At 49.1% G+C, this 26589-nt stretch overlaps 2 protein-coding genes and 1 long non-coding RNA gene across 7 annotated transcripts in view; 1 reads left to right on the forward strand and 2 right to left on the reverse strand.

Annotated features, from left to right (window-relative positions):
- LOC120098222 (uncharacterized) overlaps positions 1-26589 on the reverse strand; it is a 702255-nt gene that overhangs the window by 136627 nt on the left and 539039 nt on the right. Inside the window, exon 3 of one of the 3 annotated variants that reach the window (XM_063277645.1) lies at positions 23431-24594. The exons of the other annotated variants lie outside the window; for them this stretch is intronic. The gene's annotated coding sequence lies outside the window, so the exon portion shown is untranslated. The remainder of the gene's footprint in view (positions 1-23430; positions 24595-26589) is intronic. 3 annotated transcript variants of the gene reach the window in all.
- On the reverse strand, positions 1260-11725 carry Proc (protein C, inactivator of coagulation factors Va and VIIIa). 3 transcript variants are annotated; one of them, XM_006254527.4, is made up of 9 exons: positions 11575-11725; positions 9319-9409; positions 8388-8551; positions 7470-7494; positions 7213-7350; positions 6985-7119; positions 5015-5163; positions 3529-3646; positions 1260-1949 (listed from the first exon to the last, which is right to left on the reverse strand). In XM_006254527.4, exons 2-9 carry the CDS (start codon positions 9386-9388, stop codon positions 1363-1365), a joined length of 1386 nt encoding a protein of 461 aa, XP_006254589.1. In that variant the 5' UTR covers positions 9389-9409; positions 11575-11725; the 3' UTR covers positions 1260-1362.
- LOC134482924 (uncharacterized) lies at positions 12229-17813 on the forward strand. Its single transcript, XR_010059659.1, has 3 exons — positions 12229-13607; positions 14189-14329; positions 17484-17813. It is a non-coding gene; the product is annotated as an uncharacterized LOC134482924 (long non-coding RNA).

The raw sequence follows: 26589 nt of genomic DNA on the forward strand, positions 1-26589 counted from the left end.
CGTCCCGGGGTCTGTACAAGCTTGGCCCAGGGTCTGTACATGCTCGGCCCAGGGAATGGCACTGTTAGGAGGTGTGGCCCTGTTGGAGTAGGTGTGTCACTGTGGGTGTGGGCTTTAAGACCCTCACCCTAGCTGCCTGGAGATCAGTCTTCTGCTAGCAGCCTTCAGATGAAGATGCAGAACTCTTAGCTCTGCCTGCACCATGCCTGGCCAGATGCTGCCATGTTCCCACCTTGATGATAAAGTATTGAACCTCTGAACCTGTAAACCAGCCCCCATTAAATGTTGTCCATGTAAGAGTTGCCTTGGTCATGGTGTCTGTTCACAGCAGTAAAACCCTAAGACAGACAGACTCCCTCCCCTTGTTTCCCCCTCCCTCCCTTGTTCTTCCTCCACATTCTACCTCTTCCTTCTTCCTTCTCTTTTGTTCTTTTTAAGGGAGGGGATTTTGCTGTATTGCCCAGGCTGTCCACACCTCTCGGACTGCTGTAATCCTGCCTCAGGCCCACGAGTATCGGAGACTGCGGGTGCTGCCACTACAGTCAGACTCTAACGTCATTAGTCAGCAGATTCCTCAACACAACTGTGAGGCCATTGTGAGGAGCACCTTCTGGGCATCTGGTTACTTCCCCAGTGGGCTACTGATCTTCCATCTCCATTTGTCAAAGCTGGGGTCGGGTGGGATTTGGTGGCCAGCCTAGCCTACTGGGTAGATTTCAGGACAGTGAGAGACTGTGTGTCAAAAAAACCCAAAAAACAAAAATCAAAAAAACAAGTGGACAGTGCTTGAGAAACAACACAGAAAGTTGTCCTCTGGTCTCCAAACATACTTATGTACCACACGCACATGCACACACACACACACACACACACACCAGCACACACCCAGTGATAATTGAAAAGAGAAGCGCTGAGTTTGGGAGTGTGATCCTGGCTTCACCATATGGCCATTCTGAGCCTCACTGGTCACTCATCACTGGAAGCGTTTCTCATATAACTAGCACAGGCTCTTTCTGAGGCCACGAGAAAGGCTCCATTAGTCTCTTAAAAACAAACAAACTTCCTTTCTATAAATCAATGCACCTCTCGCCAAGTGATAACAGCCCAGATCCCACTAGATCTTCTACCACCCCCACCCCACACAATTGCTTTGGGAGTTAAACAGGTTCTTTTCATACACTTGGTGTATAGTAAATGCTCAATTAATGTTACTTTCCTCTGGAATAGCCCATAAAAATGATGGAAAGACAGACAGGTACTCAGGTGTTGCTTGCCCCTTTAATGTCCCCTGTCTTGGTACTCACTAGCCCAGCCTTATTCTAAGAGTGACCTCTGGGCCCCAGAGATGAGCAGGGAGGGATGCTACAGCTTCGGGCTCTTCAGGGAAACATCCCTTTCCCCTATGTAGCTGTGGATCCATTTGAGGTAGCTACCCACTTTGGTGTAGACGCCATAGTTGTTGAGGTGCCCACAGCCCTCACCCCAGCTCACCAGGCCCACCAGAAACCAGGTACCCCGAAAGAAGACCACCATAGGTCCCCCACTGTCGCCGTCGCAGGCGTCTCTCGTGTCTCCAATGATGCCGGCGCAGAGCATGTTCTCCGAGACCACGTTGTTCATGACCTGCATGCAGTCATTTCGAGCGGCCAAAGGGATGCGGATGAAGGTGAGAATAAAGGTGCGGTTCCTTCTGCCATCCTTGACTTTGTCGCTTTGATAGCCCCAGCCTGTCACCACCGTCTCCTGGCCAGCCTGACTGAGCTCCTGCGCCAGGCCGCTGTTCGGCAGACAGATGGGCACTATGGTTTTAGAGAGTGTGGCTGGCTGGGACAGGCGGAGCAGGGCGATGTCGTTGTCGCTGTTGCTCCGGGTGTAGTTAGGGTGGACGAGGACCTCCTTGATGTCCAGGTCCAACTCCCAGGGGTCCCTGCGTCTCAGATCATACTCACCTGCAAGGTAAGGATGCGATCAGAGAAGCCTGGGGAAGCCCACACGACCGTGGGGCTTCTGCTGTCCCGAACTGGGTCCCTGTGCCTCAGAACCCTACCAAATGGGAGATTTCCTGCCAGAAGCATGAATAGGTAGGCCCTAGGGCATCAGTTCCTAAGAGGCAGGGGACTGCCGCACACCTAGAGAGTTCATAGATAGAACAGCAAAAGGAAGTTTGAAACAGCAGAGAACCCAGAGACTCCTCTAGACCTGAGACCAAGTGGAGCACCAGCAAGGTCCAGGGAGGAGCACCAGCAAGGTTCAGGGAGGAGCACCAGCAAGGTCCAGGGAGGAGCACCAGCAAGGTCCATGGAGGAGCACCAGCAAGGTCCAAGGAGGAGCACCAGCAATGTTCAGGGAGGAGCACCAGCAAGGTCCAGGGAGGAGCACCAGCAAGGTCCAAGGAGGAGCACCAGCAAGGTCCAGGGAGGAGCACCAGCAAGGTCCAGGGAGGAGCACCAGCAAGGCCCAGGGAGGAGCACCAGCAAGGCCCAGGGAGGAGCACAAGCAAGGTCTAGGGAGGAGCATCAGCAAGACCCAGGCACTGCTAGGAAGAATGATCTGGACCCTAGAAAAGAGGCATGTCTTCTTCAGCAGCTGATGGCTCCAGGAAGCATGGCCCAGGCCTTGTCCACACTGAAGGTAGTTGTACAATGTCATCCTCTGAGCATCCTTTCTTTTGTTATGTATGTATGTATGTATGTATGTATGTATGTATGTATGTATGTATGTATGTGCTTGTGTTCATGGGGGTGCATGCGTATGAGGGTGCATGTGCATGTGTGAAAGTGCATGCAGAGGCCAGAGGTCGTCATTTATTTTCTTCCTCAATGGCTTTCTATCTTGTGTTTGAGGCGGACCTTCTCACTGAAGCGAAAGCTCACAGATTCAGCTAGACTGGCTGAATCAGGCCCCAGGGACACTCTTGTGTCTGCCTCTCCAGCACTGAGGTTAGCTATAAAGACCACGTCTGGATTCTATGTGGGTGCTTGGAATTAAACTGAGAATTCACTTTAACAACTAGGCTATTCCTTGACCCACCTTTCTTCTGTTTGGTATAATGTCTGCTAAAAGCCCCTCCAGACATTGTCACAGAGTGGGGCCTGGACTTGAGAATCCTCAGACTCCTAGGGGATCAGCTAACAAGGCTGGCCAATGTTACACAGTTCCACCAAGTCAGTCTATGTGAAGCTCACACAGTGTCATGGGTCTGACCATGGCCAGGTGCTGAGGCCCACACAGAGCTGACTCCATAGGAACAGGAGTGAGGAGATCCCTGCTCAGTCACAAATGTGTGGGCCTAGATCTGAGACAAACACCAGAAAATTCCAGCTGACTGGAGTCCTCTGTGCAGCCTAAGTATGTAATTGCCAAGATCACCCACCCTTGGACGGCAAGCTTGCCTCCCCCCCACCCCCCGCCAGCCACCCCAGCCACCCCAGCCTTCCCCCCACCCCAGCCACCCCAGCCACCCCAGCCACCCCAGCCACCCCAGCCACCCCAGGCCTCTGGCTGCTCCTGCCTGGCTGCAGCCCTCACCAAGCCTCACGGTAAGCTTCTTGCTGCTCTCCAGACAGTGGGCTGCCGTCAGCACCCAGGAGGTGTGGATGAGCACCCCTCCACAGGCTAGCTTCTTCTTGGAGTCCAGAAGGATCGCCTGAAAATAACGTAGGACCCCCGAGTTGTCAGGGGCTTCCAGTGTTTCTTAAACGCTCCCCTGCATTCTTGATCCTGGCACACATAGACACATAGACATAGGTCTTTTCCCAGTGTCTTCTATTTGTGACACTGTCTGGTACTGGCCTGTGCCAGGGAGTTTCCCTGACATAGCCTATGCAGTTCCCTTCTCTTTTTTTTAGATTTATTTATTTATTAGATATAAATATACTGTAGCTGACTTCAGACACACCAGAAGAGGGAATTACATCCCATTACAGATGACTGTGAGCCACCATGTGGTTGCTGGGATTTGAACTCAGGACCTCTGGAAGAGCAGTCAGTGCTCTTAACCACTGAGCCATCTCTCCAGCCCGCCTGTGCAGTTCCGATAGTCACTCTCAGCACACTGATGTCAAAGCAAGGACTGGGCCAGGCCTCGCATCCTCTGGGAAGCCTTTGTGGTTCAGGCTTCCTCAGGTATCTCTCTCAGGACCTGTCCTGAGGGCCATCCTGGTTCTCGTTCTCCTGAGCTATTTCCAGAGTCTCTGGGCTCCTCAAATTTGTGAACTGCCCTTTGTCCCAGAGCCAGGGATTTACTTTTACTGAGAAACAGGTGAATGTTTGCTCCTGTGTTGGAGCTGAGGATGCTTGGTGTCAGCACTCCCTTGTGGCTCCACCCTTCTCCATAAGCACAGACCCCACCTTAGTTCCCACCCACACAAGCTCTGTCTCTCTCCATCTCTTCCTTGTCTCTGGAACTCTTCTTCCTGCTCCCATCTGCCATGCTGACTAGTTTTCATTTGGTTGGTTTAGTTTTGATTTTCATGATGGTTTCTCTGTGTAGCCCTGGCTATCCTGGAACTTGCTTTATAGACCAGGGTAGCCTTGAACTGAGAGATCTGCCTGCCTCTGCCTCCTCCAGATTAAAAGCCTGTGCCACACTACCTAGCATGCTGGCTAGTTTTAGGTCAACTTGACACAAGCTAGAGTCATTGGAGAGGAGGAAGCCTCAGTTGAGAAAATGGGGGGCGGGTACAGCCCATTGTGGGTGGTGCCCCATGTGGACCATGATGGTCCTGGGTTCTATAAGTAAGCAGGCTGGGCAAGCACGAAGAGCCAGACAGTGAGCTGCACCTCTCCATCAGTTCCTGCCTCCATGGTCCTGCCTTGCCTCAGTCCCTGTTCTGACTTCATTTGATGATCAACTGTGATGGGAAGTGGAAGCCAAGGAACCCTTTCCTCGCCAAGTTTCTTTGGTCATGGTGTTTCATTTGCAGTGATCCTAAGAGGCATGCCTTTCCCTGAACTTGCCCATTCCTAGCCTGACCAGCCTTCGCCTGTACCCCGCCAGCAGGGTTCCTCTCACCTGCCAGGGACTGTCACCCTGCTTTGTTAGTGTTCCATTGACTATCCTTGGACCTAGTTCTAGTTCTTCGTCTTCTGGGTCTATGTCCCGTTTGAAGTTCTTGCGTTTCTTGTCAGTCCGCTTCCACAGTTTCCCACACGGAAAATTCACTGAAAGTCAAAGAGAGGTGGTAAAGGCCCCCCAGACATGACTTCCACAGCACCCTGTCTGTAGGCTAGGCTGCCACCCCGAACGCTTCAAGAAGCGCAGCCTGGGACTCAAAATCAAATAGTGCCACCTACTGGCAAGAATTGGCCAAGCAACGTTACTACCTGAGTGTCCCTAACTAAAGAAATCCTGGATTTATTAAACCCCAGGGCCATCATCCTCAAGAGATGTAAGAAAAGGCTCCTTGTTTGGACGCCACCAAGCTCCTAGAGATGAGCTGTTCGGGAGGGTGGAGCTCAGTAGGTAGAATGCTTGTGTAGCACACGTAAGGCCCTGAGTTAGAACCCCAGTGCTGCATAAACCAGGCATAGGAACACACAGCTGGAATCAGAGCACTGGGAAACAGGGCAGAAGGATCTGAAGTTCAAGATTGTCCTAGGCCACATACTGAGCCTTAGGTCACCCTGGGCCCAATGAGACCCCACCTCAAAGCAGGGGACACATTACAGAGAAGGAGATGAGGTTGGTTTGTTTGCTTTTTTAAAAATGTCCGTGTGTTTTGCCTGTGTGTACTCAAGCATATTGTGTGCTTCTTGTGCCCTCAGTGGCAAGAAGATTTCATCAGACCCTTTGGAACTGGAATATAGGACATTTGTGAGCTGACACATAGGTGCTGGGAACAGCAATACTCTAAATTCTGAGCCATATTACTTACCAGTCCCAAAAGTGTGTGTGTGTGTGTGTGTGTGTGTGTGTGCTCATATGCGTGTATGTGCTCATGTGTGTGTGTGCTCATCTATATGTGCTCATATGTATGTGTGCTCATATGCGTGTGTATGCTCATGTGTGTATGTGCATGTGCTCATGTGTGTGTGCTAGTGTGCATGTGTTCATCTGTATGTGCTCATATGCATGTGCGTGCTCATGTGTGTGTGTGTGTGCTTGTGTGTGTGCTTGTGTGCATGTGCACCTGTGCAGTGGCACATTCATATAGAAGCCAAAAGTCAGTGTGGGGTGTCTTTCTTGTTCCTTCTACACCTTACTTTTGAGACAGCCTGGCACTGGACGCAAAGCTTGTTTAGCCAGTGAATCCTAGGGATTCAGCACACACAGGCACATACAGGCCATGTTCAGCTTTTTATGCAGATGAGGCAGGAGGATGACAATTTCAAAGCCAGCAGCACGACAACGTTGGTTAAGAGCAGTCTGGGTGACTTACTGAAATCTTGTCTCAAAACAAAAGTGAAGGAGGACACAGGAGAATCGAAAGATGGCGACAGCTGGAAAGAGCCCTGTTGAGTATGCGGTCAGACCCTAGGCTCAACGTCTAGCATTGCAACCAACCAACCAACCAACCAACCAACCAACCAACCAACCAAAGCAGATGCCCCTAGAAACGGGAGAGGAATCTCCTCCAGATGGGTACAGAAAATGAGAAGAGCCACGCCCAGGAAAACACCGTGAGCTCCACCCAAAGAGCTACGTGCATTAGTAAACTCACTCAAAAGAAAAACTCAAGGAAAATCTAAAAGGACGACAGAATCGAGGTTTGCAAGGAAGCACTCATCCAGGAGGGTAGATGGAGGGAGACACTGATGACTTAGTTCCTACGTCAGCTCAGAGTGTATGTGTGTGTGGTAGAGGCAGAGAGACAGACAGACACAGAGACAGATAAACAGTTGTGCTCTGGGGTAGGTCCATGAGTGCCTGAAGACTGACAGTACCTACAGGGTCCGGGAAAGAGGTGGTATGTCCACCTGTCTTGTGTTCCCAAGATGGGCTTGCTCTCCCGGGGTGCTCTTTGAAGGCCCGCCTTGACTCACCGGTGGGCCTGCAGTGCATGTGGTCATCTGCCAGCTCATAGCCCGGGGCGCAAGCGCAGCGCCGCCCTCTGGTCTCCTCCAGGCAGTAGTGGTAGCAGCCGCCATTTTTCACCCGACAGTCCTGGAAGCCCATCTCTGCGAGACAGGAGAGTACAGACAGCTCGTGGTGGCCCTACTGTTCCAGATCCCACCTCAGCCCACCTTGCCGCCTCGCCGAGGTCCCCTCACCCTGCTGACAGAACCTGCCCTCCCAGCCCTTATCGCAGCTGCAGCTGAAGCCGCCCAGGCCGTCGATGCATGTGCCATGGCCGCAGCATGGGCTGTCGCATTGGTGGTCCAAGGGCGGAGTTGAGCACTGGTCACCATCTGCGAAAGACAGCGGGATGGGGCAGGAGAAGATGTGGATGGCTCCGTTTTCCTCTCCATCCTTCACTGACCCTGGAGTGAGCATCAACGATCCATCCCGGTGTTTAGAACTCACTCACCGAAGTACTTGATCCAAAAGGCCAGCTGTCAGGGGAGAGAGAGGATAGTGTCAGGGCCCAGTCCCTCTAAGTAGGGGAAGCCCGCAAGGCATCGCCTCCTCCTGAATATGAGTTGTCTAGGAGTGGAAAGGGCTTCCAGCCAAGCATCTGCCATGGTGCTCCTTGCTGCCCACCCTGCAACATCCCTTTCCACGCAGCTAGATCTCTGCTCACAGGTCGTCTACTTGCCCAGTAGCATCCTCAGCGGAAAGTACCTAAATTCCTTATAGACTGGTCTGCCTTCTTCAGCCCTGTCATTCCCCTCCTGGCTTTGGATCATCTAGGCTTGAGACATGGCTTGCTAGCTCAGAGTCTGTGTTTCTAACCAGACCTCAACAAACTGAGGCTAGAGTGCCTCGAAGGGCAAAAATTAAAGAGTTTTGATCGGGGCTGGAGAGATGGCTCTGCAGTTAAGAGCACTGGCTGCCGTTCTAGAGGTCCTGAGTTCAGTCCCGCACCCACATGGTGGCTCACAACCATCTATAAATATGATCTGATGCCCTCTTCTGGTGTGCAGGTGTACACGCAGATAGAAAACTCATACATAAAATAATCTTTTAAAAAATTATTTTTTTAAAAAAAATTTTGATCACTCTGTCCCTCAACATAAGGTGTAGGTCAGTGTGAAGGAAGAGCACAGGGAGGGAGAGACAGAGATGGGCAGTAGTGGCCACTGGAAGGCTGCCCAGACTCTCTTCCCGGGTTTAGTTCCTATAGTCCCCTGTGCCCTGACCGAGCCCTTAAACAAGATCAGTATCCACGCAATGAACCAACTCTTCTGACTCCAAAAAGGGCCTCAATGGCAGTAGTCTGGCCTTCTGCTCCTTTAGGTCCCATCCAGCCACAGCCCATCGTCTGCACCTAACCCTGTGACCTTACTGTGTCTTCCACATTCTGGAAAATCTCCTGGGCCTCCTCGAAGTCACAGATCTCCTCCATACACTCCCGCTCCAGGCTGCCTGCCCGCACCTCCTCCAGGAAGCTGTTGGCTCGTCTGACCCGAAGCACCTGGTGGGCACCCTCGCTGCTGGAGAACACTGGGTCTGGTTTGGGATGGGAGTCAATATGGTAGAAGGACGAAAGAGGGATCAGAAGGACCCCAGCTAGAGAGAGCCTGCGAAGACCTCACCCGCATCCCTCTGGTCTTATTCTAGTTCCCAGGAGGGATGCCATGCCCTGCTTTTATGTTCTGTTTCCAGGTTCCCTTGGGAAAACAGCAGTTTGGATCGTGTAGAAAATGAGCTCTGAAACATAGAGACAGACTTCCTTTCAGGGCATGCCTGGAATACTCAACAAGGTGCCTTGTGCAGGACGAAGTGCAAATGCCAGATCCTGCCGCTGCCGTTAAAACTGCAAAGTTGTATGTGCGTGAAAACAGCCTTGTGTAATGCTGTCTAATAATAAAGAAGTAGCAGTAAGAGAATAAGACTGGCAAATGGACAGTCCCCCAGCATAGCTGAGCGAGCCCTTCCTGCCTCACCTCTTTATTTTCCCACAGCCTACATCATACAGTTCCCATCTCTTCCCCTTGAGCAGGGGGAGAACAGAAAGCTATCACTCGGTCTTCTTAGGTAGGAGAACAGCTAAGAGGGAGGGAGTGAATCAGAAGCACACGTGAGGGGCTTTAGCAGTGAGCGCAGAGGCAGAAGGCGGGCAGACTAGCAAAGAGCTTGCTAGGTAGATAGGGCAATGAAGCAGGACACAGTTCAAGAGGTAGCTGGGGCAGCTTTAGGGAGGTCATTTGGGCTTGTGCCTCGGAAGGCGCAGTGGAAGCTCTGAGGGTCTGGCAATGAGGCGGAGACAGTCTTACCGGGATGGGCTGATACGCCAGAAATCCCCCAGGTGGACGCGAACAGCAGGAAGATTCTGAACTGCCACATCCTGGAGCTGCTGACACCTGTCTGAGGAGAGCTTCTAAGCTCCAAGGATACGCACAGCTGAGCTGCTCCCCACCCCACCCTCCCACCTCCCACCCCCCGGCTCCCCCAAAAGTGGAATGAAGGCCATCCCTAAGCAGGGAGACATCTTAGTCAATAAAGCACTTTCCATGCCTGTTTGAAGACTTAAGTCTGATCCCCAGAACCCGTATAAAATTAAAACAAAAATCTAGGTGTCCATGGAAGCATGTTCTTGTAACCCCAGTGCTGGAGAGGCAAAGATAAGCGGTTCCTTGTGGACGGTTGGCAAGCCACCCCAGCCTGCTTGACCAGCTCCAGGTGACTAGCTCCAGGCCACCAGGAGCCCCTGCTTCAAAAACACAAGCTCCTGAAGAAAATGTCTGAGGTTGATCTCTTCACACACACACACACACACACACACACACACACACACACACACACACACGAAAGAAAGAGCAAGCAAGAAGGGAAAGGGGAAAGGACTTGTTTGTGAGCTCATCGTCTGTGTAGAAGCTGTCTGGGAGTGGGGTACACTGTGCACAGACAGACAGACACACAGTCTTGTGGATTTTAGAGCTAGGCTTATTCTAGGTGCCCAAAAGCAGAAAAGTCACTGCCTGGGGCAAACTCCAGTTTCTACAGGGGATGGGGGAGGGGGGAGAGAGAGAGGGAGAAGGAGAGAGAGAGAGAGAGAGAGAGAGAGAGAGAGAGAGAGAGAGGAGCAGTATTGAACAAGATGTTTACCTGCTCCGTGCTTCAGTTCTGTCATTATAAAATGGATAGACTGTTTCTTCCATAAAGAGTTCTTGGAAAATAAATAGTCACCATGGTGCTCTTTGCTGGGTGCACAGATCTGTGCACACGTGGAGACCAGGGGGGATTTGACTGACTGTCCTCATCCGTCCTTCCCCATGCATTGTCTGGATTTTTTTTTAAAAAAGATGGCCTTAGCTATTTTGGCTATCCTGGAACTTCAATGTAGACCAGGCTGGCCTTAAATTCACAGGGTCCCACCTGCCTCTGCCTCTTGAGTACTAGGTCTAAAGAGTGTGCCATCATGCCTGGCTTCTACCTTCTGTTTTGAGACAAGGCCTCTCACTGCCTGGAGCTCATCAGGTAGACTGGCTGCCAGCAAGCCCAAGGGACTCTCCTTGTTTCTGCTCTCCAGCCGTAGGATGTAAGTGTGTACCACCACACATGGCTTCCAAATAAACAACAAACAAGCAAACCACGTGTTCTAGGAGTCAAAGTCAGGTCCTTATACCTAGAAGGCAAGCACCTTCAACTGAACCATATTCCCAGAGCCTGCCCAACCCTTCTCCCAAGCTGTTAAATAAGTATAGAATACAGAGGGTTACAGTTTGGTAGGAGACAACATACTTAGCATTTAAGACTCTGGGTTCAATCCCAAACACCAGAACACACACACACACACACACACACACACACACACACACACACACACACACGTACACACACACAAGCACATACATATACACACGTACATACACATGCACACACACATGCACACACACACACACACACCCCCAATCCTCATCAGTCGCTGTTCACTGCTATAAGAGGTATGCATTAATGTTCTCACCCCTATTCCATGGGAAGGGACCCAAAATCTGCTTGTCACAAGCCTACACCTAAAAGGAGGGCAGAGTCTGGCTTCAAGGCCAAGCCTCTGTGGCCCTAACTCTAGAACCTTAACTCCTGCCCCCAACCAATGGTCCAGCTGCAAGGCCTCTAGTGTCCCCCAGACCAGGTGGGCAGGCCTGCCTAGCCCAGTGACACAGCCCCTCCTGGCCTTACTCTCTGTCTTTGCTGGTTTCCAGAATTAATATTCCACCTTAAAGAACAGGTAGAGGAGAGTAGTGGGGTTCCAGCCTTCAAGATGGCTCTGAGCATGGGTCTAGATCATGGGGAACCGGTTGGCTGATGTCCACTTGATCCAGATAATCTCACGTGTCCAGAGGGCCGCCTGGATTATGGGGAACCATGCCTTGGTCTAGATAGAGTTCAGGCCCTTATTGTCCTTGGCCCCAAGCTTCAGTCAGCCTGGAGAACCTTAGCTCAAGGATTTCACCTTCCTCCCAGCTGGAATCTCCTCCCCACCCCCTTCCTCCACAGCCCTTCACGGTCTTGCCTTGAGGGGGACTTACAGGGGTGGGCCAAGGAGAAACTGCAATTTCGTCCAGGTACCGCCATGTCAGTCTGGGAGTCAGGTTAATCCATAACCCACAAATATTTGCTTAGCCCTTGGTGCTGAGCCTCCCTTTCCCCAGACAAACAAACAAGAGGTTTTCTGATCCCAGCTCTGGAAGGCTCCATGTGCCCAATTCACCTCTGCCTTGGAAGAAGGTGTCTATCAAAAAGGAACGAGAAAGAGAAGGTTGAGCATGTTCAAACTTAATAGAAAATGTGGCCTCATTTTAGCCCGCAGTGACTAAGGGATAGGAACCTTAAAAGAAAACAAAAACCAAACAACAGCAACCAGAAACAGATATTATAGCTTGTTCATGGGCAGCACACTTGAAAATAACTACATGTATTACCAATCTAGGAGACCATTAGTGATTAGATGCTCTTACTGTCCCTCTAGTTTACAGGAGGGGGACTTTCAGAAGTCTTCCTTACTTGTCCAAATGGGCAGAGTTGCTGGGAGGCAGGCCTGTACTAGAACGAGGCCTAGCACAGCCAGCCACTTTGTGAGCTAGAGAGAGAAAGGAGTGACTTAGCCCTTGCCCTGTTCTGCAAGCTGCCAGGTTTCCCTAAGTGCCTTCCCTCCTTGAGACTACCTGAATCAGGGAAACTATCTTTTCCTTGCCCTAACGCTCTTGGTGACCCTGCTGCTCCACTCTGAGTGGGGAGCTTGGCTCCAAGTGGTCTGTCATGGGCACAGAAGGGAAGTCTTTGACGTAGGGAGCCAATCAGATTTTCCATCTCGGCACTGAGGAATAAGATCTTAGTAAACTGACCAGGTGTGCGGCTGTATTCAGAAAACTGAAGCGGGAGGAGAGGTGACCCAGACAGCACCCCGCCCCGCCCCCAACACACACACTGGAGGTGAGGTGGGAGGATCCCAAGACAGGAAGTAGGAAAGTAGTGGGATGGGAGGCAGAGATGGAGCGTGAGGTACTTAGAAATAAACTTGTGGGAAGCGGAGAGCCAGTCGCTGTTTGTGAGGGCTGTGGTGGCTGCCTAGAGAAGGGCCACTGAGTTCCTGGTCACTCAGGCATTAAAGGCCAAATGCCACACAAGCGTCTGCTTGTGCACCCTGGAGAACTTTTTTTTTTTTTTTTTGGTTCTTTTTTTCAGAGCTGGGGACCGAACCCAGGGCCTTGCGCTTCCTAGGCAAGCGCTCTACCACTGAGCTAAATCCCCAACCCCCCTGGAGAACTTTTTTTTTTTTTTTTTTTTTTTTTTTTTTTGTTTCTATGCAAGGGCTCTACCCTACTTTCCGGGAACTTGTGAAATACACGCTTGTCGCGGCTGTTCTTGCTCCAGGTGTGGCCCCCTACAGGTCGGCTGCCGCCTTTCTCCTACCCCACCAAACACCAGAGGATGTCCAGTGGACGCGCGGCTTCCCTCTGCTTCTACTACTTCCGACTTCGTCCTAAAGGTCAATTCTCTGGCAAGCCTGGCAGGATGTACATGCTCGCCCCAACCTGCGTGATGGACTCTGCCCGAGGACGCAACGTCCAAACCCAGAAGCCTGGGAATTGCAGTGCCGATGTGTTCATCGCCCGGGAGTGGGCCTGGCAGGCTGCCTGGAGGAGATCCTTCCACTTCCTCAGCAGAGCCCATGACTTTAGAGCTCCTGGGGACTCTGCACGGTGCTGGGCACCAGCAGCCAGCAGCACGTTAAGGCTTCAAGGCCTATAGCCTTTTTGCCGGTTTCTGGCAGGGAACGGTGCCCCAGCCTGCTGCGGCTATGCTCTACCAGGTTGAGGTCTTGGGTGGAGTCAGTCTCTGATCCCCCTAGATTCAGTCAGATCTACTGCAAATATCACAGCAGGACTTTGCCGGGGACAGGGGAGGGCAAGCCACCTGTGATTTCCAGAACAGAGCCTTGCACTCACCTTATGGTGAGAAATACATTAAGAGTAAAAGGGAAAGGAAAAATTTGAAAGGCGGGGAGAGATGCTGTGGTCCGAAACTTTTCAGCTCAGGATCAGCTCTCTACAATGTTAAGGTCAGTACGGCTCTTTACTGACTGGACTGCTTAACTTCTCTTGATGCCAAGTCATCTCAGAAGACAAAGATGACATACTTTCTCGTATATGAAGAATCGAATGTGTGTGTGAGGCTTGCGAGTCTCACACGTACATGTACGTGTACATCACATGAAACGAGAAGGGAGACTCTGAGGGATGCAGGGAGGAGGAGAGGGAGGGAGGGCTCTAAAGGGAAGGAGAAGGAGCAAGAGAGGGTAATGGTGAGAAGACAATTCTGCCTGTTTTCTCTCATGTATGCACATGATCGAGCGACAGATGGAAACTACGGAAGTAGAAAGGGGGACTATGAGTGAGGCAGACATGACCAAACTGTGACATACACGTATGAAAATTCTATGATGTGTGTTAACTAGAAATACTGAGAATTGCTTTTTATGAAAGACCGCTGTTAACTGAGTACCTGTGGAGGTCAAGGACAGGGTAAAGGAGAGCCGTCCTGTGCCCACCTTAGCTCCCCCACCTTCAAACAGTCAGTCCTCCTTCACCCATGTCTCAGGTGTGTGTGTATGGGGGGTTATGGTTCGATCTGTTTTCATAGGATCTCACTGTGTAGCCCAGGCTGGTCTCAACACTTGACGATTCTCGGGTCACAACCTCCCAAGTGCTGGGATGGCAGGCATGCACCATCAGGACGGGCCGCAGTATGTTCCAAACACCTTGGACCACTCCCCACCGGCAGGTAGGCCCTAGCATCTTGCCTCTGCCGAGCAGGGTGGGCAGAGTGGGCTGTCTGTGCAAGGCCAGCTGGTCCACGGAGTCCCTCTTACCCCAAGTCCTTCGTCAGCCAGTGTCTGCTCACCTGAATGCGTTATCCCTGTTCTGCTGAGAAGGCAGGGCCCCGAGAGAAACAAGTCAGAGTCCAGTTACTAAGTGGTGGTGGTGGCTAGGGACGTGGTTTAATGGATAGCGTGCTTGTCCAGGCATGCAAAATACTCTGCCCTGGATTCTATGCCCTGGCCCACATAAATCGGGCCTGGTGGTGCACATCTGTAACCCCAGCACTCAGGTTGTAGAGGCAGGAGGATTAGAGGACCCTTGGCTAGTAAGTTTGGGGATAGCCTGAGCTATATGAGACCACAACATGCTGTTAAAAAAAAAAAAGTGGTGAAGGGAATGGTATGAGAACTTTTTAAAAAATTCATTGACGCTTATGAGCTTATGTGCAGTAAAATTGCCCCTTTAAAGCATTTATTTTACTCATTTCCTTTTGTTTTATACATGTTTTTAATTTATGTGTATGCATGTGTGTCCGTGTGAGCTATCGTGCAAGTAAGTACAGGTACCCAAGGAGGAGGGGATGGCGTCAGACCTCTTGGCGATGGAGTCATAGGCAGTCTTACAGACTGAGCTCAGCTCCTCTGCAGAAGCATTCTTAACTGATGAGCGTCTCTCGAGCCCCCAACATCAGTCTTTTCAATGTAATATCCAATCTGTTTTGACAAAGACAGTAGTTGAACAAAGTCTACAATCAGAATATTGGGTATTTCTGGCATTCTTGTGTGTGTGTGTGTGTGTGTGTGTGTGTGTGTGTGTGTGTCCTGCCCTGCCCTTCCTTTGACCACCATTTCTACCCCTGTGGTATATAGCATAAGTGGACTTCTTTTTTTTTTTTTTAAAGATTTATTTATTATATGTAAGTACACTATAGCTGTCGTCAGACACACCAGAAGAGGGCGTCAGACCCCATTACAGATGGTTGTGGGCCACTATGTGGTTGCTGGGAATTGAACTCAGGACCTCTGGAAGAGCAGTCAGTGCTCTAACCACTGAGCCACCTCTCCAGCCCGTAAGTGGACTTCTTAAGAAACGCCATTTTCTCCTGCCTCCGTTGCTTCTGCTGCTCCTTCTCCCTATTGCTGCATGTCATGAAGACAGTCCAGTCCACTCCCCGCTTACCAGTCCTTGGCGCCTGTTAAAGATGGATGCTTTAAGTACTGGTGCCTGAACACTAGTGCGGAGGGTTTTGGGTAGGCATCCACTTTCATTTCTTTTAGGTGAATATCTAGGAAAGGGTTTGATGAATCATACAGTGATTTCATGTTTACATTCACACCGTATTTTAAGGGTCAAAATGCTTTCCAGATGGCTACACAAAAGTATGCATGCCCACCGAGATGCACAGCTGCTCTACATAGCTTTTATTTTCATTAGATGTTGTCATTTGTTTTTATTTTTATTTTATTATTTTTATTGGGTGCATGTCTGTAGAAGCCAGAGGACAGCCTTGCCAACAGAAGACAACATGGGTACAGTTCTTTTTTTTGGAGACAGGGTCTCTCACTGGTTTGGAACTTTGACTAGGCTGACTGGCTAGTGAACCCCGTGAATGTGCTTGTCTCCACGTCGACAGTTCGGGGATAATATGCGTATGCTACCCCACCCACCCAGTTTTATATCATGGGCTCCAGGGATTGAATTCAGGTCATTATGATTGCAAAGCAAGCCCTTTACTAATGGAGCCATCTCCCCAGCACCAACATGCAATGAAATATTGTCTCAAAAAATCCTCCCAAACGGGGTTGGAGAGAAGGCTCATCAGTTAAGAGCACAGGACCCACAAGGTGGCTCACAGACATCTGTAACTCCAGTTATATGAGATCCAATGCCCCCTTGTGGTCCTCACAGGTACTGCACCTATGTGATGCATATACATGCATGCAATTAAACATCTATACACTTAATATTACAATAAAACACTAATTTAACACCCCCAGCAAACAAACAACAATGGCAACAAGCTGAAACTGAAGTAGCCTGAATGAGGGGAGGGAGACACACAGTGGCTACACTAGCCCTTTATGCTGCAGAGTTCATTCTGTTAGATCCTCCCATAGGTTGTGTCAACAAGGAAATAACTCCTGCCTCAACACTTTTGATTGGATACATTAAGTTTCTATCATGGCTTTAACTTGTCCAGATATTATAAAGTTGGTGAATTCCATCCTGTGCATGATCTTCTTAGTAAAGAAAACAGAAAGATGTGAGCCTGTGTGTGTGTGTGTGTGTGTGTGTGTGTGTGTGTGTTTGGTGTGTGTGTGCATGCATGTGTGTGTGTGTTTGATGTGTGTGTATGTGTGTGTGTGTGTGTGTGTGTGTCCCACCTCAGGCACAGCTCTGCTGACGAGCAGTAAGGACAAGGGTGGGCTTTAACTCCTGCAGACACAGAGGCGTTCAGAAATGGAAGGCATTCAGTTGCCTCAGGACGTGCAGAAGTATTGAATATGGTTTTCAAGTTTCAAAAATGGAAGAGAAGAGCCCCCTTTAAACATATCTTTCAAGGTGGACTTCATTATTGCCATACCAAGAAGTCTCCTTCTCCATGTTTCCCTCAATTCTTCTCTCCTTTCCTTCCAGTCTCTCATTGTCTCTCTCATAATCTCCCTTTACTTAGTGAACTGTTTTAGAAGTAGGATCTCTGAGGTGTGACTGGGTCATCAGGGCTCTGCTTCCAAGAACTAACAAAGGGGTTCCTGAGAGACAAGCTCTGTCATCAATGTGAGCCTTTCCCAGCATGCTTGCTCTGTCTGGTCACGTTACGGTGCAGCATGAACCTCCCACCAAATGTCAGTACCGTACTCTGGGACTTCCCAACTGCCAGAACCACGAATCAGATTGTGATGGTTAATATTGGTTTTCAGTGCAACAGGCTCTGGAATCAGCTATAAGACAAACTCTAGGCGTGTCTATGAAGGAGCTTCTAGACTAGGTTAACTGGGGTGGGAAGACCCATCCTAAGTGTGAGCCACTGTTCTGTGGCCTGTAGGTCTGAACTGAATAGGGACGGGAAGTAAGGTGGGCACCAGCATTCATCTCTCTTTGCTTCCTATCTGTAGATGCAATGCAACCTCTGCCTCCAGCTCTTGCCGCCATGCCTTCCCTACCGTGATGGACTGTACCCTCAACACTGAGCCTAAGGGTGCCGGAGAGATGTAGCTCAGTGGTAGGGATCACTGGCTGCTCCTCCGGAGGACCTAGGTTTGATTCCCAGCACCCACATGGTGGCTCATAGCCATCTGTAATCCCAGCTCCAAGGAATCTCATGATGTATTCAGGCGCTGGGGACACAAGAGGTGTGCGGTCATACATGCAAGCAAAACACACATACATATAAAATAATAAAACAAAAATGTAAAAAAAGTCGAGCTAAAATGAGTCTTCTCTTCTTTAAGTGTGTCTTAGAGTTTTATTGCTGACAAGAGACACCAACTCTTTTTTTTTTAAAGACTTATTTATTTTATTTATATGAGCACACTGTAGCTGTCTTCAGACACACCAGAAGAGGGCTCTGGATCCCATTACAGATGGTTGTGAGCCACCACGTGGTTGCTGGGAATTGAACTCAGGACCTCTGGAAGAACAGTCAGTGCTCTTAACCACTGAGCCATCTCTCCCTCCCTGACCACAGCAACTCTTATAAAGAAAAAACATTTAGATTGGACTGACTTACACTTCCAGAGCTTTAGTCCGTCATGGTGTGTAGAGAAAAATCTCCTTTAAGGACCAGTTATGTCATACGACTGTGTTTTCGTTTTAATCCCAGGTATGGGATATGGGGATGCTCCCAGTTGCACACAGCCACTAACTATGATTTGTCTCGTGTGCTCTAGGAGGGGCGTGATTTTTACTAGCAGCAGATAGTTTACATTTGGAATTCTGAGGACTCTTGAGAGGGTGTAAATGTGAACCCCAAGAGGGCCTGAGGCAGCAGCTGTTGCCCCTGCTGCTGGTGGTTTCTTCTGTTGAGTTTGCTGCCTTTGCTGTTGCTGGGTTGCTGGGATGCTGGTTGCTGGTTGGGGAGATCCTGATGACGAAGATTGGGGTTGCCTCTAATCATCAGGAAGGAGTCTAAAGAGATCTGTGCCCCTTCCCTCCTCTAATGTTCTTTCTCTCCTATGTAGTGTTGGGGATGGTGGTGGAAGGGCTTAAGGGGGAATCAGGGTGGAGAAGGTTACTAGATAATAGAACCCAATAAAGTAACCCAAAGGTACAGCTACAACAGGGGAAGCCTGGCAGCGTTCAGGCAGATGTGATGCTGGAGGAGCAGAGAGAGCTCTACATCTTGATTTCCAGCCAGCAGAGGGAGAATGCGTGCCTATACTGGGCCTAGTTTGAGCATAGGGCACTCAAAGCCCGCCCCCACAGTGACACACTTCCTCCAACAAGGCCACACCTCCTCACAGTGCCAGTCCCTATGGATCAAGCATCGGAACACATGAGTCTATGGGAGCCAAAGAGTCTATGGGAGCCAAACCTATTCAGACCACGAGTTGCTTTTGTTACAGATATTTTGTTACACAGTAAAAAAAAGTAACAAATACACAGTCAGCCTGTATCGTTTGTGAATTAACCAGCTTTGGATATTTTGTTATAGCAACCGAAAATGGGCTCAGGTACAGTCAAGTTCAAATATGTTAAGTTAGTCTCCCAAACCACCAGAGGATCTTGGAAGAGCCTTAAAGGGCAGAGTGACACTGTGAAAGGCAGCCAAGGGTGTTTACTTGCCTGGGATGAACACATGGTTCAAAAGGCTTGGAGACCAGTGCCACAGACCTAAGACCATTGCTACTCAGTACATCTAAGTGTGGCCATGCCAGACACTCCTCTCCAGTGCACCCTCCTTGGGGCAAAGTGCCAGCACACTGTGAAAGACCCAGAGTGGTGCCAAGGGTCATCTGCGCAGGAGCTTACCAGGAACAGGTGATTCCATCCCCAAGAAGGTCTGCAGGCCCTACACTCCGATGATGGCTTCTGTATTTTGTTTCCTGTGACTACTAAAGTCATAGACTACCATGTCTGGACAGCTCTCCTGAGCTGGGCACAAAATGGAGAATTCTCTTCTCTCAGTGGGCTTCTCCTTCTCTGTCTGATCTGGGGAGCCAAGCCCATACTCTACCTCAGGGATATCACATAACACCCGGGGAAATTACAAGGCTCAACGTCTTGGCATGCCTCTCCATGCAAATGAGGTATCCCAAGTACCTTAGGCCTCCAGCCAATGGAACTTCACCCTAAGAAGAACTTGTCCCACTCTCTACAGTGTGTGTGTGTGTGTGTGTGTGTGTGTGTGTGTGTGTGTGTGTACGTGTGTAATTTTATAGTAGGTCTCACTATTATAGTTTTGGCTGTCCTGGAACCCACTATGTAAACCAGGCTGACCCTGAACTCTTAGAGATCCACCTGCCTCTCTCTACCTGCTAAGTGCTGGGATTAAAGGTGTACATCACCACTCCTGGTTACGTATATTTTAATGTAAATTTTAAGGAGCCAATAATGAGTTAAATAAATTGCTCTATTAGAGGACAGGAAGAAAGAAAACCGGGGTCTCAGTCCACAGCTGCCCTCAAACTCACCATCCTCCTGCCTCAGCTTGACCAGTGCTAAAACTACAGGCATGGGCCACCATGTTCTGCTTATATAACTTTAAATATGTACACATACAATACTGTATATAAAATATGTGAACACACACACACACACACACACACACACAGTCACACGCACACGGGCGTGGGTGAATGGCCTACACTGGCCACCCAAACACATATCCCATGGCTCCTGACACAGAGCTTCTGTTACAGAGCAAACCACGAGACTGTTGTTTTTCTTACTGCGCTTTGTTTGGTGAAGAGACCAGAGATAAACCAGGCTGAGCCTAAGGGGTCCTGGAGATGCACTGCAGACTGAGCAAGTGGGTGTGGCTGCTCTCTAGGGATCAGGCTAGTGGAGGAGAGCGGAAAGGGAGCTTTAGTCTCCAAGGGTTAGTGACAGTCCCACCGCGTTGTGCTTAGGCTGTGTGACCAAAGTCCTTCATGGGCCTTAGAACCACAACCTTCTGCCTAGCGTGCTGCTAGGCCCCTCCTAGCAGCGGGAGAAGCGGGGCTCCGCCAGGCGCCCCCTGGCTGCGCGCCGTGCGCTGAGTCAGCTATGAGTCAGTGTCCCCAGACCGCGTCACGTCCTGCTCCAGGGGGAAAGAAAGGGCTGGAAAGAAGTGGACGGAGGAGCAGGGTTACCCATTAACCAACTAGTCGCCCCAGCCACTTTCTCGGAAGTCAGGCCTGAACTTTTATTGCAGGAATGAGCCATGTCCAGACAGCCTTGGTGACCCAGGTTTCAGCTGTGTTGTTGACAGTCCTTCAAATTTTCCTTTTAAACCTCGGCTGGGAGTAAGAAATGTTTCACACTGCAACAAAGTTTCACACGCACAAAAACCCCTCTTAAGTTCTGTTTCTTCTTTTTAATTACCACGAACTATAAATTATGTCTTTATAACCTATTAGTAAGTTGTAACCTGTAGACTAGGGTCTAAAAAATCATTCCCAGCTTCCTCCTACCCTCAGCCCAAGCTGGATGAACTTCTTAGGTTGCCAAGGGATGACCTTGAACACTGTCTAAGTCTTAGCACTGCAGGCATTCACAACCACGCCCGACTTTATGCTGCTCGCGGGGGTGGAACCCAGGGCTTTATACATCCTGTTAATTCAGCTACATCCCTACCCCTGACCTCACATGCAGCAGTGGAAAAGATTTCACTGCTAGCCAGCCTGTTGAGGCTGTCTGGATTCAATTGCTAGGATGTATATTGACTTATTTGACCATGAGATGGACCCCAGACCTGCAGAAGCAATAAGTACTTGTTTGTGTTGGTTTGATGCTGTTGAGTGGGGGCTAGAAAGAGGACTTTTTTGTTTTAATTTTTTAAAAATTTATTTTATGTGTATGAGTATGCTGTCTTCAGACACACCAGGAGAGGGCATCAGGCCCCATTACAGATGGTTGTGAGCCACCATGTGGTGTCTGGGAATTGAACTCCGGACCTCTGGAAGAGCAGCCCTCTCTCCAGCCAAGGACTCCTTTGGCTTGTTTGTTTTGTTTTTTGAAACAGAGTTTCTTTGTGTGGCCCTGGTTGTCCTGGATCCACTTGCTTTTGCCTCCCCATTGTTGGAATTAAAGGCCTAAAGGTGGGCTCCACCACCACCTGGCAAGGGCCTATTTTCTTATTCACTTCATTGCCGTTTGAATGTTAGTTACGCATGCACGCATGCACACATGCATTGCCCAACCATTTAAGTTAAAAAGCATTTCAAACCTACAAAGGGAGGCAGAAACAATGCACCCTATAGACTTTGTCCACTAATGCTTCACTTTTGTTTCCGCTCTCTGCTCAGGCAGGGGTTAACCTACTTGGATGGATGCTTCCCACTATGTGTTAAAGATCTAGCACCCGGATTTCAGAATGGAATTCCCCTTGGGTCATGCTCCATGCTTCTAAAGAATTCTGTGCCTCTGACAATCGGACAATCGGAAGTGCTGGTCGACTTGTCCTGGAGGCACCACCTGATGCCCTCATTGGCTATGCCCTGTTATATTTTCTGCTACAAGAAAGTTTCAACCCTGGGCTATGGGATCAACTATGAGACCTTAGGAGAAGATGAACAACTATGATGTGGACAGCCTTCTGTATTTGGACTCTGTCTGTGAACCCTCCTTATGCAATACTGAATGGGATTCCCTCAATTCAAGAGAGTGGGGGGACACTTTAGAGTTAAATTTAAAATGATTTGAACCAACTGTACCTTCTCTAATTGTGTAAACTCTTCCTCTGCTCATAGAGGCCCTCTCTTGCTTGGCAGATTTCCTTTGTTGTGGTTGCTGGGCAGCGTCAAGATACATGGTATGGGGGTGTTGGACCACAGGTTCTCCTTGAACTGCATCGGACTCTTACTAGAAAGCAGAGGAGTTTGTTTGGTTGTTTGTTTTGTGTTTGTTTTTTGTTATTGTTTTTAGGTCTGATTTAAACTAGCATTTTTGCAATAGCTTCCGCACCTGCAAGAATAAGAGGCTACTACCACAATTTCTGAGCCAAATTTGAAGCAAGTTTTATTAAATACTGGCCAGGATGGTAGACATCGGCCAGGTCTATACCCAAGGCTACATACTTTCTGCCCTTATCTAATTAGGGCCAAGCACACAACATGACATACTTCCTGCCCACGTACCTCCTACCTACTCTCGATCAAGTTCACCCTGTGCATTTGGGGCAACCGAGCTTGTTTACAGAAGTGAAAACACTCTGCTCATCATCTTCCATGAGCAGCAGCTCCCAGCATTCCAGGAAGTTATTCATCTGTCTTTGGGCAAGTGGGGCTTACAGGTTAGAGGCATTTTTTTTATTAAAAAGGCATTTTTTTATTATTAAGTTTGATTTAAACTTAAAATGTAACATTAGCCTTACACTTCCACAATGGCCCCTACCCAACCAGTGCAAATTGTGCCGTCTGCTCATCAACTCTTTTGGCAACACAGGAGTGTATCAATAAAAACTAGAAGCTAAGCTTAGACGTTTAGGAAATGTGGGATTGCACTTAGGAGATGCGGTATGAACTGTGCAACATCAGTAAGCTCTAAAATATCACGCTGGCCTTAGATACGTCTGGGTTATCCCATTAAAGAATAACGGATCTAAATAAAAATCACTTACAAAGCCAGAGGTGGTGGCTCATGGCTCTAATCCCAGGACTCAGGAGGCAGAGGCAGAAGGACCTCTGTAAATTTGAAGTCAGCCTGGTTTGCATAGTGATCTCTAGGGCAGCCAGCACTAACCTGACATTCCCCTCTTGAAGACACTGGCGCTTTCAGTCCCAAGGCCACTGTGTGCTTAGTCTGTAGTACACGTAAGGTTTCCCTTTGTGTAACAGTACTTGAAGAGCTTCCTGCTGACTTCATCCCATTTATGAAAGCTTTGTGCTGACATGACCCATTCTCCTACTGCAAGCTGTATACAAGATGCTGTGCTTTTTTTTTAAATTTTGTAATTATATTTATGTACAGAAAACTTAAGTGTACATTTAACCCAGCTTAGTGGCGAGTTCTTTAGCCTTTGCCTTTTCCAGCTTGGCAGTGCGAGCCACAGACTTAGGACCCAGGACGTTGCCTCCCCAGTGGTGGTGGATCTCGTCATATCTGTCATTATAATTGGTCCTAATAGCTTCCACCAGCTTAGCCAGAGCACCCTTGTCTTCTGAGTTAACCTGTGTGAAGGCAACAGTGGTGCACGTCTTCCTGTGGACCAGGTGCCCCAATCTGGCCTTCCCCTTGATGATGCAGTAGGGCACCCCCATCTTTCGACAAAGGGCAGGCAGGAAAACCACCAGCTCAATGGGGTCTACATCATGGGCAGTCACCACCAGCTGAGCCTTCTTGTTCTCCACCGAGGTGGTGACTGTATTGACCCCTGCTCAGAGGACAGGTGGTCTCTTAGTTGGGATGTCCCCTTTGCCAGCAGCTTTCTTCTCAGCGCGGGCCAGCAGCCTCTGCTTCTTCTCCTGCTTTGTCTCTGGCCTGTACTTGTGGGTGAGCTTAAGCAGCTGAGTCGCTGTCTGCCTGTCCAGGGCCTGGGTGAACTGGTTGATGGCAGGAGGTACTTTGAGCCGCTTATAGAGGATGGCTCTTTGCCGCTGCAGCCTGATGTAGGGGGGCCATTTGACGAAGCGTGTGAGATTTCTTTTGGGCTGGATGTCCTGCCCAATGCCGAAGTTCTTAGGCCTCTTCTCAAAGGATTGACCACCTTTTGGGCCTCTCGTTTCTTGACCACGGCAGGGGCCGGGGCCACCTTCTTCCCCTTGGCCTTCTTTCCTTTGGGCATCTTGCTCAGCTCGATGCTATGCTTCTTAATACACGGGGCCCAGCATACATGGTCAACACATGCAAGATCTCCTGACCCCAACTTCCATATCTTTTTTTTTCTCAACCCTCTCCCCAAAGAATGGCCTGCTTTCTTGAACAGAAACATGTTCAACTGCGACAAGATTTCACAGCACACGGTTCCGTCTTGTTACCAGGCGTGGTGTTCTAGTTTCAGTTCTACACAGCGTCGTTCATTTCACAGCCTGCCGTAGAAGAATCAGTTTCTTCGGTTTGAAAAAAAATAGCTGTGGCGAGTTCCTACTGTCGAAATGGAAAACTGAAGTTTTCAAGTTACATTTTCTAAAGACCTTGAACATAGTGCTATATTTTCACTATTGGGGGGTGGATTAGGCTTGTGTAACTATGTATGTGTTACTGGAGCTAGAACCCGGGCACATTAGGTAAGTGTCCACCACTGAGTTATGTCCACAACCTGTTGTCTTGTTATTTGACCTGAGCTAGCCTCAAACTTGCCATCCTCTTGTCTTAGCCTCCCAGGAGTTGTGATTATAGGAGTGCCCCATCCATCTTGAGCTGAGTTAATTTTTCTAAAGTTTTATAACATTTGTTATAATTATATTTGTGTGTCTCTCTGTACGTGTGCGCGTGGGTGCCATGGTGTGCAAATGGGAGTCAGAGGACAATTTGGGGGAGTTGGTTCTCTCCTTTCATCCTGTGGTTCTGCAGACTGAACTCAGGTCATCTAGGTTAACGCCCAGTGCCTTAACTGACTGAACAATCGTCTTGCTAGATCAATTTTTGTTGTTGTTGTTGTTTTGCATTTGGTTTTGTTGTTTTGATTTTGTTTTTTGAGACCGGATCTCATGTATCCCAGGCTGGCCTTGAACTTATTATGTGGGTGAGCATGGTCTTGAACTTTGGATCCTCCTGCTTCCACTTCTATAACATTGACATTACGGGTATGTGCACCACACCCAGCTACCGTGCCGCCGTGTATAGCATCCTGGACTTTATCCATGCTAGGCAAGCATTATACCAACTGAGTCATGTCCCCAGTCCCCAGGTTTTTTTACATATATATATATATATATATATATATATATATATATATTTTTTGGTTCTTTTTTTCGGAGCTGGGGACCAAACCCAGGGCCTTGCGCTTCCTAGGCAAGCGCTCTACCACTGAGCTAAATCCCCAACCCCTATTTATTTATTTATATTTTTAAGAGCTAAGGGCCAAGTGAAATCTGAGTAAGCGATCTTAAACCACAGTATTCCTGCCTTTCCTTATTCAGTGGCCCCAAATTTCTCGTACTAAAGGTCCATACAGTTTAAAATACAACTAGTTTGCTCTCCCTCATTTCTTTGTGCATGAATCCAGCAAACACCCTTAGTGTATGACAGAGGCAGGTAAGCAGGATGGCGATGCCTTCAAGGGAGAGTCAGTGCAGAGGGGCGGTATTGAATCATAGCAACCCCAGTGATGGAGCTGTGCATGATGTGGATGTGTAGGGTTCTCAGTGAAGCTGGGTGGCTGGGATATGATTGGAATGTCCATTAAGGGTTCACAGGCTGGAATTTAATCACTGTGAAATACAGTGTGTGTGTGCATGTGTGCGTGTGTTGGGGGGGTGTTCAGAGGTGGGCTTTTGGGAGGCAATTAGGGTTGGGTGGGGTCATCAGGAGACATGTTCCTGATTGGATCTTAAAGGCTTTGTAAGAAGGGGCTACATGCGTACATCACTTTCCTTATTCCTCACCGTGCGATAGCCTATGTTGGCATCAAAGGCAATCTGAGACGTAGCTCTTAGACTTTGACTCAGAATCATATGCCAAAGTAATCATGTTTTTATAAGGTTACTCTGACAGCTAAGACACTCTGAGACAGCTTAGCTGGTAAGGGGCTTGCCTTACGAGCACGAAGACCTAAGTTTGATCCTCAGAACCCACATTAAAAAAAGAAAGGAAGAAATAAAGGAAGGAAGGGAGAAAAGGTATGGTGGTATGTCGGAAAGACAGAGAGCGTGTTCAGCCAGCTTCACTGCTTCACTTAGCTCCAGGCGAGAGAGAGAGAGAGAGAGAGAGAGAGAGAGAGAGAGAGAGAGAGAGAGACAGAGAGAGAGACAGAGAGAGAGAGAGAGTAGAGAGAGAGAGAGAACGAGACCCTTTCTCAAAAACAAAAATCCCCAAAGATGTCAAGTGTGGAGGCTTACATCTCTAATCCCATCTCCTGGGAGGCAGAGTCACGTAAATTCAAAGTCAGCCTGGTCTACATAGTAAGTACCAGGCTGGCTA

Source organism: Rattus norvegicus, chromosome 18, assembly GCF_036323735.1.
Source record: "Rattus norvegicus strain BN/NHsdMcwi chromosome 18, GRCr8, whole genome shotgun sequence".
Taxonomy (NCBI): Eukaryota; Metazoa; Chordata; class Mammalia; order Rodentia; family Muridae; genus Rattus; species Rattus norvegicus.

Bases quoted from the DNA above. Each gene is read 5' to 3' on its own strand.
- Proc (XM_008772018.4), bottom strand. From the start codon at position 11,320: ATGCTCAGAGCCATCTTGAAGGCTGGAACCCCACTACTCTCCTCTACC. The intron at 9,410-11,224 runs GTAAGGCCAGGA...AGCTCTCCTCAG, and splicing joins GAAACCAGCAAAGACAGAGA to ACAGGTGTCAGCAGCTCCAG. The intron at 1,950-3,528 runs GTGAGGGCTGCA...CTTACCTTGCAG, and splicing joins GAAGCTTACCGTGAGGCTTG to GTGAGTATGATCTGAGACGC.